The sequence below is a fragment of the Syngnathoides biaculeatus genome, chromosome 17 (assembly GCF_019802595.1).
Source record: "Syngnathoides biaculeatus isolate LvHL_M chromosome 17, ASM1980259v1, whole genome shotgun sequence".
Lineage (NCBI taxonomy): Eukaryota > Metazoa > Chordata > Actinopteri > Syngnathiformes > Syngnathidae > Syngnathoides > Syngnathoides biaculeatus.
This window is the reverse complement of record NC_084656.1, coordinates 1,266,868-1,283,493: the sequence shown is the minus strand read 5'-3', so window position 1 is coordinate 1,283,493 and position 16,626 is coordinate 1,266,868. Positions and strand designations below refer to the sequence as shown.

Genomic DNA, 16,626 nt, shown 5'->3' with positions numbered 1-16,626 from the left:
GAAATTCCAAATTTTGAAATTTGTTCTGAGTCATTACATTGATGACAAAAATGTTGTTGCTGTTGTTTTGTAAAAGAGGAACCTTCAGATGTTTTGGAATTAAAGAAACTGGAATTACAACTTCAGATTGAAAAAGAGAGACGAAGGAAAGAAGAGATTCTGATTCAATTAGTTCTTCATCTTTTGATGTTACACAGTGTGTCAAAATATTCCCTCCTTTCGATGAGAAAGAAGTTGATACAGGGAAGAAAATACGTATTTGAACTCCCTGCTATATTGCAAGTTCTCCCATTTAGAAATCATTAAGGGGTCTGAAACTTTCATTGTAAGTGCATGTCCACTGTGAGAAAGATGATCTAAAAAGAAAAATCCAGAAATCACAACGTATGATTTTTTTTTTTGTTTTTAACGATTTGTAAAGCTGTAAATAAGTATTTGAACACCTGTCTATCAGCTAGCATTCTAACCCTCAAAGACCTGTTTGTCCATCTTTTAAAGTCCAACTCCACTCCATGTATTATCCTGAATCAGATGCACCTGTGTGAGGTCGATAGCTACATAAACACACCTGTTACTGCCATACAATCAGTAAGACTCAAACTTGTAACATGGCCAAGACCAAAGAGCTGTCCAAAGACACCAGAGCCAAAATTGTACAACTCCTCACGCAGGGATGAGAATTTTCCGCGGATTCGCGTAATTCTGAGTTTTTTCAGCTGAAAATGTCATTGTTGTGAAATGTGTAGATTCGTTGAGAAAATTTGGGGTGGGGGGTGATCAAGACCGGCTGCCAGCATCTATCGGCAACGCTCGTCGGGAAATTAGTCACAGCTGTGAAACGGAAAATGGCATTGCTACCAGTTTACGGCAATCCTACCTGTTTACGGCATTGCTATCTGTTTACATTAAATTTGGTGTTTATAATAACAACAACATTCCAATTTCCGGCAGGATTTTGGCGGTATTTCATCTGTATTTTCACTCTGATGTTAACATTTCTTAGAGAATCATTCTGTTTACTACGGCATAGATATAACTTATAGACATACATACATACGCATATGTTGTCAAGCAGTCTGTACGTTTTCCAGTATGGCGAAAGTCTTGAGCGAAAGGCTGAAGATAGTGCCAAGGAAACTGATAAAAACCTTGGGGTAAAAAACTTTCAGATGGGCATGGCTTGAAAAAAGTGTAACCGTACAGATAGGAACGAAAACGGTATCAACATGTCTAACAGAACACATACAAAAGTGGACCTTCCCGGCAAAGTACTTTGCGATTATCCAGAAGCATATCCAAACTAGGAAACACAGAGGTAAGTTGGACATAATTTCTCAAATATTATATAATTGACAACTGTTAACACAATTAGGCCTATCTGTAGCACTGGCCCTGTAGATCACTCATTTTATTGCTCACTTTTATATTTCATGATCTCTCTTGCTCTCTTATATATATATATATTATATATATATATATATATATTATATATATATATATATATATATATAAACAAATAACTTGTGTACTTATTTCTGAAGTTTTACTTGTAAGTGCCATAGCCTATTTAATATAAATTTCACTCAGTCTACATTTTTGTGTCTGAAGTTTGGCAAAATAATTTTGGTTGTTTGGGCTCATATTTTAAGTTTTCAAAATATTATGTATGTATGTATGTATTTACACAGAAGTCACAATTTAACAGTGTGTTTTATTAAACGCACTCCACTTTGAACAACCCTCCCCAAGGATGACATTTTCAGTGTTTTGTTTTCAGTGTGTCATACTCATCCCTGCTCATGGTTGGAAAGGGGTACGGAGAAATTGCCAAGCAGCTTGGTGAAAAAAGGTCCACTGTTGGAGCAGTCATTAGAAAACGGAAGAAGCTAAACATGACGGTCAATCTTAATCAGAGTGGAGTCCCATGCAAGATATCACCTCATGGGGTCTCACTGATCATGAGAAAGGTGAGGAATCAGCCCAGGACCACACGACAGGACTTGGTCAATGACCTGAAAAGAGCTGGGACCACTGTTTCCAAGGTGACTGTTGGTAATACACTAAGACGTCATGGTTTGAAATCAAGCATTGCACTGTAGTTTCCCCTGCTTAAACCAGCACATGTCAAGGCCCGTCTTAGGTTTGGCAATGACCATTTGGATGATACAGAGGAGTCATGGGAGGAGGTTTTGTGGTCAGATGAGACCAAAATGAAGCTTTTTGGTCATAATTCCACGAACTGAGTTTGGAGGAAGACGAATGATGAGTTCCATCCCAAGAACACCATCCCAACTGTGAAGCATGGGGGTGGTAGCATCATTCTTTGGGGCGTTTTTCGGCACATAGGAGAGGATGACAGTGGCCATGCATTGTGAGATTTTGGGGAACAACCTCTTTCCCTCAGTCAGAGCATTGAAGATGGGTTGTGGCTGGGTCTTTCAACATGACAATGACCTGAAGCACACAGCCAGAAAAACCAAGGAGTGGCTCTGTGAGAATCATATCAAGGTTCTGGCCGGGCCTAGCCAGTCTGAAGACCTAAACCGAATAGAAAATCTTTTGAGGGAGCTGAAACTCCGTGTTTCTCAGTGACAGCCCAGAAACCTATCTGATCTGGAGAAGATCTGTGTGGAGGAGTGGGCCCAAATCCCTCCTGCAATGTGTGCAAACCTGGTGAACAACTACAAACGTTTCACCTCTGTACCAAATATTAACAATGATTTTCTCAGGTGTTCAAATCCTGATTTGCAGGTGCATCACACATTTTAATTACAAAATCATACATTGTGATTTCTGGATTTTTCTTTTTAGATTATCTCTCTCACAGTGGACATGCACCTATGATGAAAATTTTCAGACCCCTCCATGATTTCTAAGTGGGAGAACTTAGCAAAATAGCAGGGTGTTCAAATACGTATTTTCTTCACAGTAAGTACTTCCTCCAGTTTTAGAAATTTGCTGAAAACCTCAAGTGGCCTAAAGAGTCATGGACTTTGCTATTGCAAATAGTCTTAAAGGGAAAAGCTCAGGATGTATATTCAGCCCTTTCTGTCGAGCAAAGTTCTGATTATGATTTTGTCAACAAGACCTTACTGAAAGCTCATGAGTTAGTGCTGAAGGGTACCGTCATAACTTTGCAAATGCTCGAAAAAGGGACAATGAGAGCTTTGTAGAGTTTGCTCGGGAAAAGGAAACATTGTTTGAGAGGTGGTGTAGTTAAAAGGGGGTTTCAGATTTGAAGCAGTTAATGTTGATGGAGGAATTTAAGCAGTGCTCATTCAGATCTCAGGACTTATTTGGATGAGCAGAATGTTAAAGCCTTACATGATGCAGTGGTGTTGGCAGATTATTTTTCAACTGACAAGAGTTCTTTTCAGTCTCCTGGCAATTCCAAGTTTTTTCGCCAAAAGTTTTTTTTCGTCAAGAACGATACTTGTCATACAGGGTCAAGTGGTGATAAGGCAGGTTCAAATTCTTCTGAAAAGCAGTCTCATTCTTCTTCTAAACCCAAGTCTTCCAGTGACTCTGGTCCTGTCTGTGCTTATTATAAGAAGCTTGGTCACTTGATTTCTGCTTTCAAAAAGCTCAAGTACAAAAATTAGTCCACTAGTTCCAAAAATGCTTGTGTATCTATCGCACTTCAACCTTCCTTGACAGGTGGTTCTGAGGAGAGTTTTGTTTCTGACAATAAACTTTGTTTCTGAAGTTCCGGAGAAGTATTTGCCTTTTAGTCACACTGGTTCGGTTTCACATATGAGAGATAATTTTTCCTCAAGGCCTGTTACTATTCTGAGGGACACTGGAGCTATTCAATCTCTGATTTTGAAGGATGTTTAGCCTTTTTATGCAAAGTCTTCAGCTAACCCAAAGTTATTCTTTAGGGTATAAGTGGCAGTTCTCTTGCTCCTCTGCATTTGGTTTCTCACACCATCAAGGTTGGTGTTCTCGACTGTCTTCTAGTTCCGGGTGTTGATTTGTTGATCGGCAACAATCTTATGGGGGCTCAAGTTGACGCTGTCACTGTTTCTCCGGAGTGTTCACCCAGTACAAAGAAGTTGGAGTGTGACTTTCCGAGTATTTTTCCGTCTTGTGCAGTGACTCGTTCGATGTTGAAAGACATTTATTCCAAGACTTCTTTGCCAAATAATTGTATTTGTGATTTATTAGTTACATTTATGGTTCATTCTTTAGCCTCTGAGGCTGATGAGTTATCTAAAAACTCTTCAGGTCCTAATGATAAGACTGAAAATTTGAGTGGTGATCACATTTTATCTAGGATGGCACTTATTGCAAAGAGTGATGTCGTTGAGCTGCAGAAGTTGGCAACCAAAGGGGCTAGTAAGGATCCAGTTTGTTATTACTTCCAGGACGGTGTTTTGATGAGGAAGTATAGGTCGCCGGACATTCCTGCGGGGGATGAATGGAAATAACGTCATCAAATTGTAGTTCCAAAGGTTTTTCGAGATCATGTAATTTGATTGGCATATGAAAGTCCCTTGGCAGGGGTAAACAAAATTTTATGAGAATATTTTAGCACATTTATTTTGGCCATGCTTAAGATAGGATGTTGCTGAATGTTTTAAGACCTGTCATGCATGCCAAGTTGTTGGTAAACCAAATGAAAAAAATCCTCCTGCTCCTTTAAAACCTATACCAGCTTACTAGGAACCTTTCAGTCAGGTTATCATTGATTGTATTGGTCCACTGCCAAAAATAGATCCAGTAATCAGTATCTTCTTACTATCGTGTGCTTCTACCAGATTTCCAGAGGTTATCCCTATCCGTCGGATTGTTGCTCCTGTGATTATCAAGGCTTTGATAAATTTTTTCACCTTAGTCGGCTTCCCAAAATTTGGAAGTAAATATGTGCCACCACGATTTGAATTAAAAATGCCACTGAAAATGTTATGTTATAAAATTCACATTATTTCAAAGTGAACACATTTTCAATAGCTGGATTTGAGTTTAATTTTTCATTGTTAACAAATTCGCCATATAAAAAATTCAACCTTTAAAATTCAAACACAATATTTTCAGTCTCCTGAGATTCAACTGCCTACAATTCACTGTCTGAAGACTCTGCAGAAACCTTCAGCCCAGTCTGAGATCCTGTGCTCCCTGGAGAAAGTTTTCGTCAGGATATCCTGGACTTGGGTGCATTATTCTTTATTTCGATTTCAACTAGTACTCCTGTTCATGGAGCTGAAAAACACTCCCAAAGGATTATGCTGCCACCACCATGCTCCACTGTTGGGACGGTTAGGTGATGAGCAGTGCCTGCTTTTCTTCACACACACACACACCGCTTAGAATTAAGGCCAAAAAGTAGTTAGTCAGATGTTTTTGAATCTTTTTTTTTCTTTTTTAAGAAAACTCCATCCATGCTTTCATTTGTCTTGAACTGAAGACAGGCTTCTTGTCAGGCCACTCTGCCATAAAGCCCCGACTGCTGGAGGGCTCCAGTGATGGTAGTCTTTTTAGAACTTTCTCCCATCTCTTGACTGCATCTCTGGAACCCAGTGATCTCTGGATTCTTCTTCATCTCTCCCAGTCTCTTCTCTCGCAATTGCTCAGTTGGCCAGACAGCCAGCTGTCAGAAGGGTTCTGGTCGTCCCAAATGTCTTCCATTTAAGGATTATGGAAGCCACTGCCCTCTGAGGAACCTTAAGTGCAGCAGTATTTTTTTTTAACTTGGCCAGTTCTGTGCATTGGCACAATCTGTCTCTGAGGTCTTCAGGCAGTTAATTTTACCTCATGATTCTCATTTGCTCTGACATGGACTGTGAGCTGTAAGGACTTATACAGACAGGTTTCTGGCTATCTTTATCACGTCCAATCAGTATAATCAAACAGCTGAACTCCAATGTAGGTTAAAATCAAGGATCGTTAGAAGAAATGGAGAGCACCTGAGTTAAATGTGAGTATCCCAGCAAAGGTTTGAATATTTATGGCTGTGTGATATTTAATTTTTTCCTTTTCAATGCAGTAAATCTGCAAAAATGTAAACTTTTTTTTATCAAATATATGGTGCCATGTACATTAACATAAGCAAATGATTTTGCAAATGGTTGCAATATAACAGGGAACATTTTGAGGGGGTCTGAATACTTAGCATCTCCACTGTATTTTAGTCTTGAAACCAACATTAGAGCCAATGATAAGAAGATTTAAGAAAAAAAAAAGCTGAACATTGAATGTAAATTTCACAAGAGAAGAAATGAGTAACTTAACATAACACTGAAATGGGACAAAATTGCCAGACACATCTCTGTCTCACAAACATTAACCTTTGCCTCATCAGTGGGTAGGAAAAGGAATCCTTTTGTAGTGTTTGGTTCCATTCATGACTCTTTTGAAGGTGTCCAGTTTCTTTTAAAGCCCTCCTGAGGGGGCCTCGGCTTGCAATGGTCCTCCTCTCGTAGGTTGTTGACTTCATCAGCCCAGCTCGCCGGAGGGTGATATATCACCACGAACAGGCCTCTCTTCACCATGTCTTTCGTAGCCTCCTCTGCTGATTTGTACAAGCACGTCTCTTCCTCATAAAACACCCTCATTCTCACTGGAAAAGGAGTTTGAAACCGGATATTGCTCTCCTTAAGCACCCTCTTCGCCTCCACGTACTCCCAGCACTTCTTGAATATATCCGGTGTATAATCATTGTCCACAAACACTTGACCTCCATGAAAAGTCCTCTTTTTCGCCACAGTTGTTTCTGGATTTCCTCTTTAGTTTTGCTGCTTGAGAATTTCACGGCAATGGACCTCGGTGGTGTGTCTGGCGGGGTTTTTTGGTGAACCCGTTCGATCCTCAGGTTTTTGATGTGTGGCAACTCCAAGTGTTCTTTCAATAGATTCTCCCATAACAAAATCATCGGCGCGGAATTGTTCTCCGATCCCTCCGCTCCACCATGAATTCTTAGATTTTCCCGTCTCGCTCTTCCCTCTTGGTCAGTTAGTTTATCTTGCAACCTAACTTGTACTTAGCTCCCTTGTAGCTTCCTCATGTCCCTGGACTCTTTCCTCTGTGTTTGCAATTATCTGTTCAGCTTCATCCATTCTGTTGTTTATAACCTTGATGTCCTCTCATATTCCTCAGAGAGTCGCCGCACTTTCGCTCCGAAACTCTCTGTTCTTGCAGTACGGTTAGCAGGTTAGGTATACCCACATCTTTTTATAGAATTATCTCCTCCAGATATGAATGGCTAGCGCTAGCTAAATTGTCGTCAACCTGTTCTTCCCCAGGTCTCTTCTGTCGTCTGCGGGACAACTTTCTTCTTTTGTTTGGGCATATTCTAAATGCCACTTTGTCTTCTTTAATTCACGTACAAAAAACCTCAAAGTATATGGCGTTTATCAACAAAACTTTATCAAGACAGTGGGCTCTGTTATTTTTCTGTCTACTGCATGGCTGCTCAACCGGACAAGACTGTACCTTTTGGGAGTTTTTCTTTTTGGCATTGTGATCTGCTTAAAAATCACCATTGGTGGAAGCTTTTGTCCTGAAGTGGTGTATCTCAAAATACACATGAAGTGCGTTCTCATATGGCCAGTTGTTTTCACCATAATAGATGACACTCCAGCCTTGTTCACAGTTTGAGCTAGAGGCACTTCATCCATATTTATGATGTCTTCTGGTCCGATGGAATCCTTGGCTATTTTTGTTGCAACAAATTTCCAGAGGTTTTCAACTTTTTCCTTGTCGGGAGTTGTTGACAAAGAGTTATCTGCGCCCTTATCTACAAACCTTTTCGTCTCATGAAATGAAAAGATCACGACGGTCCCCTTTGAAAACATTCAACACATATTTCACTACCGTTTTTTTTTTTTGTTTTTTTTTTTCCCCCTCCAAACTTTCAATCCGATCTGCAGGGTGTGTACACCTCGGCCATCTGCTCTGTGTTAACCCAGCCCTCAAGAACTTTTTTAAGTTATGGCCATCTGCTCTGATTAACTCTGAAAGCTGTTGGTGTCTTGGGACTGCATCAGTGCCTCACTCTGACGCCTCACCATCAATTCGTCGATGCCAAGCTTCGGCGCACATTTCTGTCGATAGATCGATGGCTTTCAACTTAAAAGCTGCATTATTTGCTTTTCTTCTTGGATTCTCCATGATGATCGTGTGAAAGCTAAAATGTTTTTGTTTGTGTGTGTTCTGTGTTTTGATTCATCTTCTTCCACACGTCTGGAGGTAGGTTTTTCTTCTTCTATGCATACTGTAGATACATTCATCTTTTAAGCACCCTCTGGGGTAGATTAGTCTTCTTCTATGCATGCTGGAAGTCTTCTACGTACGAGAGGCATCTGTGTATGCCTATATCCTTATAGGGAAGGGCCATATTGAAGTACAACGCCCATGTTTAAACATTTGGTTTGAACAGTTTTTTTTTTGTACGGTTATTGATAGCCACTAGCAAAAAAAAAAAAAAACACAAATTTTAGTCACATTGTAAAATAGGCCACAGGATTCACAGCTCCAGAAAAAAGTAATGCCTTGTCGTCCAGAAAATACACTGCTATTTTATTGAGGTAAAAAGGTTAATTTCCTGATTTTTGAAGGCGCCACATTCACCTGTTCAAATAATTATACTTACAAAATTCATCTGTTCCGGAAGTCATTTCGTAATGTGAAATTTTCGTAAACAGAAGCACATTTTACATGTAAATAACCAAATCCATTCCCAGCCCCCGATGCCCCCCCCCTCCCAAAAAATAAGTAGTCAAAGTACATAATGTAAAGAATTATAGAAAATTGTCATTTACATTTGGCGTTGGGCGACTATGTGAAGGTAAGGGTGCGTGACAAGCAAAAGGCATCATGGGGGAAGGAGGAAGAGGCAAACGTTTGACAACTGAGAGAAAACATATGAACGAATGTACGCACACCACTTAATTCCACTAAAGTTTCTTGGATCCCATGGTGAATCAAGATTAATAAACCTTAAGGAACCTTAAGTGTAGAAGGTATTTTTTTATACAAACTTGGCCAGGTGTGTGCCTTGTCACAATTTTGTCTCCAAGCTCGTCAGGCATTTCCTTTGATCAATTGATTCTCATTTGCTCTGACATGAATATTGAGGGCGGCACGGTGGAGCAGCTGTAAAGTGTTGGCCTCACAGTTCTGAGGTTGAGGGTTTGATCCCGGCCCCCACCTGTGTGGAGTTAGCATGTTCTCCCCGTGCCTGCATGGGTTTTCTCCCACATCCCAAAAACATGCAACATTAGTTGGAGACTCTAAATTGCCCCTCGGTGTGATTGTAAGTGCGGCTGTTTGTCTCTATGTGTCCTGCGATTGGCTGGCAACCAGTTCAGGCTGTACCCCACCTCCTGCCCATTGACAGATGGGAGAGGCTCCAGCACTGCTGTGACCTTCGTGAGGATAAGCGGCTAAGAAAATGAATGGATGGGTAGACGGACGGACGGACAGAGGAACTGTGAGCTGTAAGATCTTGTATAGGCAGATGTGTGGCCTTCCAAATCAGGTCCAATCAGTACAAAAAAGCACAGCTTGAGTCCAATCGATGTGTAGAAGCATCTCAAGGATCATTAGAAGGAAGGGACAGCACCCAAGTTAAGGTCAAGTGTCATAACTATAAACATTCTAAAATAGATATTGAAATGAAAAATATATATAACGTTATTCATTTAAATGTCCACACGAGAAAATAAAGCGGAGAGCGTGTCATCCATGCGCAAAGTTGCGAAGTGTCATTCGACATCCAAGTGTTCGCCATATTGGCTGCATTTACTGTCTGTGACGTCACCCCGGACATTCGCTATTGAAAACACGCTGTGGCCCCTACTATGAGACACGTCCCTTCAGACACGGAAGTTCTTTTCGAAGAAGAGAACATCTCACAAGCGAGTGAAGTCTCCAGGGCAATATTACCTTATTGTTTTGAGCCATATTTAGATGATATGTGGATTACTTCTAACAACAGACTCCCAGACAGTATGTATGAGCTAGCCCGCCCGAAGCCAGGCCCATTTTCATTGTATCCAGAGAATATCCTGTTCTTTTCTTCTTCTTTCTTTGATAGATTTAATGCATTCATCTGTTTTTTTTAAATTCCCATATTTTAACATTGCCTCTCCTTTACAGCATATACAAATGAAAGACAAAGTGTCTAGCAGCTATCCAGCTTTCCATGCAGTCTTAATTAATGAAATTTAAATTTTAGTACACGGAAATGTTGTCTGTTTTTTTTTTTGTATGTAACTTTTGCTGTTTAACGTTTCTTATACAGGTTTGACCCTGCTTATCCCTTATCTCTTGACCAACAAGAAACGATGGAAGGATTGCAAGATTCGTGTTTTTATCGGTGGCAAGATAAACAGGATTGACCATGACCGCCGAGCGTAAGTACTTCTGAGTCATTTCCAATAAGGTTTGAATAAAAATATGACATTATTTTTATAGTGGATACGTGTTTTTCGCGTGAGATAGGGAATGGGCAAATAAATCCATGAATGATTGAGACCCCTGACTATTGGCTCGCAAAAATGCCTTAAAAAAAGTCAGCGAATAGGTATGAAAAAATTACTCTCCATGACCGTGCATGTGTGTGTGTGTGTGTGTGTGTGTGTGTGTGAGAATGAATATATATATATATATATATATATTATATATATATATATATATATATATGTCGCAGTTTGATGATCGACTTATGGTCGTGACATCGGACTTGCCTTGTCTTAGACATTCAGGTGAAGAGAGGGGCGGAGCTGTCAACTGATCACCACCTGGTGGTGAGTTGGCTCCCGATGGTAGGGGGGGGGGATGCTGGTTCGACGTGGCAGGCTCAAACATATTGTGAAGGGCTGGCAGATCCCCCTGTCAGAACGAATTTCAACTCCCACCTCCGAAAGAAGTTTGCTCATGATCCGGGAAAGGGGGGGGGACATTGAGCCCAACTGGACGATGTTCTGCGCCTCCATTGCTGAGGCGGGCGACTGTAAGATGTGGCCTGTCCTGGTAGCAAGACGCGAACACATTGGTACACACCAACAGTGAGGGATGCCGTCAAGCTGAAGAAGGAGTCCTATCGGGTATTTCTGGCCTGTGGAACCCCCGAGGCAGCTGATAGGTACCAGCTGGCCAAGCAGTCGCTCTGGCAAAAACCCGGGAGGAGTTTAGCGAGGCCATGGAGAACGACTTCAAGACGGCTTCGAGGAAATTCTGGTCCACCATCCGGCGTCTCAGGAGGGGGAAGCAGTGCACCGTCAACACTGAAATTGTGGGGATGGTGCACTGCTGATCTTAACTCAAGACGTTGTGAGTCAGTGGGCAGAATAACTGGAAGAGCTCTTCAATTCCACTAACACGTCTTCCCATGAGAAAGCGGAGTCTGAGTTCTCTGAGGCGGGCTCTTCTCTTTCTCTGGGGTTGAGGTCACCAAGCTCCTTGGTAGGAAAGCCCCAGGGGTGGATGAGATTCGCCCGGAGTTCCTAAAGACTCTGGATATTGTGGGGCTGTCCGGGTTGACAGGCCTTTGCAACATTGCGTGGACATCAAGGACAGTGCATCTGGATTGGCAGACTGGGGTGATGATCCTTTTAAGATGGGGACCGGAGGCTTTGTTCCAACAACAAGAGGATCACACTTCTGAGCCTCCCTGGTGAGGTCTATTCACAGGTGCTGGAGAGAAGGGTAATTCGGGAAGTCAAATCTCAGATTCAGAAGGAACAATGTAGTTTTCGTCCTGGCTGTGGAACAGTGGACTTGCTCTACACCCACGGCAGGATCTGCGAGGGTGCATGGGCGTTCGCCCAACCAGTCTACATGTGTTTTGTGGACTTGGAGAAGCGCTCAACCGTGTGCCTTAGGGAGTCCTGTGGGGGGTTCTTTGGGAGTATGGGATACCGAACTCCTTGATACAAGCTGTTCGCTCCTTGTACGACCGGTGTCAGAGTTTGGTCTGCATTGCTGGAGTTAAGTTGGACCTGTTTCCGGTGAGAGTTGGAGTCTGCAAAGGCTACCCTTTGTTACTGATTTTGTTCATAAATTTTATGGATAAAATTTCTTTGTGCAGCCTAGGTGTAGAGGGGATTCAGTTTGGTGGCTTCAGCATCCCATCTCTGCTCTTTGCTGCATATGTGGCTTCATCAAGCAGTGATCTCCAATGCTCACTGGAGAAGTTCGCAGCCGAGTGTGAAGCGGATGGGATGAGAATCAGCACCTCCAAATCTGAGACAATGGTCCTCAGTCTGAAAAGGGAAGTGTGCCCTCTCCAAGTCAGTGATGAGCTCCTTCCCCCAAGTGGAGGAGTTCCAGTATCTTGGTGTCTTGTGAGGGTAGAATGGAGTGGGAGATTGACAGGCGGATCAGTGTATCGTCTGCAGTGATGTGAACTTTGTGTGGTAAAGAGAGAGCTACGTCGAAAGGCAAACCTCTCAATTTACTAGCCGATCTACATTCCTACTCTGACCTACGGTCACGAGCTGTGGATCGTGACCGAAAGAATACGATCCCAGATACAAGCGGCCGAAATGAGTTATCTTCTCAGGGTGTCTGGGCTCTTCCTTAGAAATGGGGTGAGAAGCTCGGTCAACTGGGAGAGGCTCAGTGACAAGCCGCTGCTCCTCCGCATTAGAGGATGCCGAATGAGGTGGGTGGGGCATCTGATCCCGATGCCTCCTGGGCGCCTCCCCGGTGAGGTGTTCCGGGCACATCCCACCGGAAAGAGACCCCCGAGACGACCCAGGATACGCCAAAGAGACTATGTGTCTCGGCAGACCTGGGAATGACTTGGAATCCTTCCAGAAGAGCTGGAAGAAGTGGCTGAGGAAAGGGAAGTCTTGGTATCCCTTCTTAAGCTACTGCGCCCTCGACCCTAACCCTCGACCCAGCAAAGCGTTAGCGGATGGATGGACTTCTACTTTTTTTTTGACTGCAAGTGTGGATATCATTGCGTGCACTACACTGCCTTTCAGAGGTCAAAACATACACAGCAGATCACAGGAAGGCACACACAGGTAGCTCATCACCTCCTCCCTCACAACGATTCCAATCCACCAATACATTCAGTAAAACTAAACCCCAAACGCATCAAGAAGTTCAAAGGTGTAATCTCCACACGTGGCATAAGAAAATGCTGTTCCCACCATATACTGACATAAGAAAAACAATTGAACATTATTTTTGCACTTCAAGTATAATAATTTTACATTCCCACTGCTCGTGAGTTAAACTAAGCCTGCCAGCTTGAAAGACATACTGTAGCGTCTCGCTCCACCCACGAGAGATATTGCAAAGAGGAATGTCTAGATATACTGATACAAGGAAAAGACAAAGAAAATGTGACTTTCTATGAGAAGTTGGTGCTGGTGGATGTTAAAGGCTGTGTGCTAACTGAAAAACAAAGCAACAGAAGGAATTACTAGTGTGATCTTGGAAATGCAACATACACACCTCCATACGTCTGCTGTGCGGTTTCCTCGCACATTCCAAAGCATTCATACAGTGAAGAAAATAATTATTTGAACACACTGCTATATTGCAAGTTCTCCCACTTAGAAATCATGGAGGGGTCTGGAATTTTCACCGTAGGTGCATGTCCACTGTGAGAGAGATAATCAAAAAAGAAAAATCCAGAAATCACAATGTATGATTTTTTTTTTAAATGATTTATTTGTGTGATATAGCTGCAAATAACTATTTGAATACCAAAGAAAAACAATGTTAATATTTGGTACAATAGCCTTTGTTTGCAATTACAGAGGTCAAACGTTTCCTGTAGATGTTCATGAGGTTTGCACACACTGCAGGAGGGTTTTTGGCCCACTCCTCCACACAGATCTTCTCTAGATCAGACAGGTTTCTTGTTGCTGAGAAACACAGAGTTTCAGCTCCCTCCAAAGGTTTTCTATTGGGTTTAGGTCTGGAGACTGGACAGGCCACGCCAGAACCTTGATATGCTTCTTACGGAGCCACTCCTTGGTTTTCATGGCTATGTGCTTCGGGTCATTGTCATGTTGAAAAACCCAGCCACGACCCATCTTCAATGCGGGAAAGAGGTTGTTCCCCAAAATCTCACAATACATGGCTGCGGTCATCCTCTCCTTAATACAGTGGAGTCGTCCTGTCCTATGTGCAGAAAAACACCCCCAAAGCATGATGCTAACACCCCCATGCTTCACTGTAGGGATAATGTTCTTGGGATGGAACTCATCATCCGTCGTCCTCCAAACATAACACACAAAATTATGACCTAAAAGCTCCATTATGGTTTCATCTGACCACAAAACTTTCTCCCATGACTCCTCTGTATCATCCAAATGGTCATTGGGAAACTTAAGACGGGCCTTGACATGTGCTGGTTTAAGCAGGAGAACTTTCCGTGCAACATCTTCGTGTATTACCAACAGTCACCTTGGCAATGGTGGTCCCACCTCTTTTCAGGTCATTGACCAAGACCTGTCATGTAGTTCTGGGCTGATTCCTCACCTTTCTAAGGATCATTGAGACCTCACGAGGTGATATCTTGCATGGGCCTCCACTCCGATTGAGATTGACCATCATGTTTAGCTTCTTCCATTTTCTAATGATAGCTCCAACAGTGGATCATTTTTCACCAAGATTCTTGGCAATTTCTCCTTAGCCCTTTCCAGCCGTGTAGAGTTGTTCAAGTTTGAGTCTTACAGATTGTATGGTGTGGACAAGTGTCTTCATGCAGCTAACAACCTCACACACGTGCATCTGATTCAGGATAATACATGGAGTGGAGGTGGACTTTTAAAGGCAGACTAACAGTTCTTTGAGGGTCAGAATTCTACCAAATAGGTGTTCAAATACGTATTTGCAGCTGTATCACACAAATAAATTGTTAAAAAAATCATATATTGTGATTTCTCATTTTTTTCTTTTTAGATTATCTCTATCACAGTGGACATGCACCTATGATGAAAATTTCAGACCCCTCCATGATTTCTAAGTGGGAGAACTTGCAATATAGCCGGGTGTTTAGATACTTATTTTCCTCACTCTACTTGGTTAATTGAAAACTAAATTGTCCATAAGTATTGATATGAGTGTGAATGTTTGATTATATGTACCCTGCCATTGGCTAATGACTATTTCAGAGCGTATCCCACCTCTTGCCAACAGAAAGCTGGGACTCGCGCCAACGTTCCAGCAAACCAAGTGAGGATAAGCAGATTGGAAAATTGATGGATATTTCCAATATTTTGGAGAAATTGATTCAAGACAAATATGCAATACATCCTATTATTAAAATGCATAAAAATCTATTCAAATAATAAGCAAATTGGTTACCTTGAATTGACTCATTATTCATAGTCTTATAGTAGTTTTAAATCTGTTAAAATGGTCTTGATCAGTGTTTTTCAACCTATTTTGAAGCCAAAGCACGCTTTTTTCATTCAAAAAACCCATGGCACACCACCAGCAGAAAATCCATCCATTTTCTGACTCGCTTTTTCTCACAAAGTTTGTGGGACTGCTGGAGCCACCCCAGCTGTAATCGGGGAGGAGGCAGGGTACACCGTGAACTGGTTGCACCCATTTGCAGAGCAACCAGCAGAAAATGTAAAAATTTATCTCTGCCTATTTGAACAATATACAAGTCAGCACAGTGAATAAAATCAAACATACAAACAAAATGCATTTCATAACGTTCGCCATCTGTCATCCATCACTCAGAGGCTGCTCGCAACTTTGCTTTGAATGCCCTGTTTACACCGATGTCCAGCAGTTGAAGTTCCTTCATTTCATTGCCATTGCCATGGATTCGTTGATGTTGAATTCTCTCACAGCTGTTCGATTTCCATGTTTCTCCGCGTAACTCATAGCTGACAGTTTTAACTGTTTCTCATAAGTGTGTCTCTTCATGGGTGCCATTTTCCAGGGTCCTAAACTAAAATAATGTTTGGCACAAAGCAAAAATCAGCACTATATACTTGCTAGGGGGCATGCATTTAGCGTCCCTCTTCCAAGTCTACCTTTCACGTCTGCAATCTGGCCTCAGTCATGTCTGCCTTTTCTCTATATAAACACTATGTCGGCAGGGAACAGTCCCAGTCAGTCAGGCAGAGCGCTCATCAGTCACACAACAGCATTTGCAGATTATCTAACTCTGTGTACAGATAAAGGGCGCCACATTATAAGGCACCCCATCAATTTTGGAGAATTTTAAGACTTTTAAGTGCTCCTTATGGTCATGAAAATTCGGTAGGGGAAATTGTATGATTTCCCATGGCACACCAGACACTACGCCATGGCACAGTAGTGTGCCGCAGCACAGTAGTTGAAAAGCACTGGTCTAGATCCGGGGTGGGCAAACTTTTTTGCATAGGGGCCATATTGATGTTTAAAATTTGAAACGTGGTCCAAATGACAAGCGGATACTTGCATATGAAAAATAAACAACAAAAAAACGCATTGTAGCGTCATTACTTAGATTTACTTATAATGAGAACTGTGTTGGGTTTTTTTTTGTTTTTTTTTGCCAGTGGATCAAAGTCTGGTGTTAGTTTTGTTGTGGCAATTCTTTGAACTGCATCTGCCAAGTGGCAGGAATGTCACTTAATCCACTACAAAAAAATAGCGTAACTATACCCATTACTTGGTAATGTACCCCGCACAAGTGACGCCACTCATGAACCAATC

At 42.0% G+C, this 16,626-nt stretch overlaps 1 protein-coding gene across 6 annotated transcripts in view; it reads left to right on the top strand.

The window, feature by feature from the left end:
* Positions 1 to 16,626, top strand: part of slc12a2 (solute carrier family 12 member 2) — a 149,350-nt gene that overhangs the window by 109,012 nt on the left and 23,712 nt on the right. For all 6 annotated transcript variants that reach the window (XM_061847504.1, XM_061847499.1, XM_061847497.1 and 3 more), the window contains one exon: positions 10,244 to 10,355. In XM_061847504.1, coding sequence (XP_061703488.1) covers positions 10,244 to 10,355 — 112 coding nt within the window. The remainder of the gene's footprint in view (positions 1 to 10,243; positions 10,356 to 16,626) is intronic.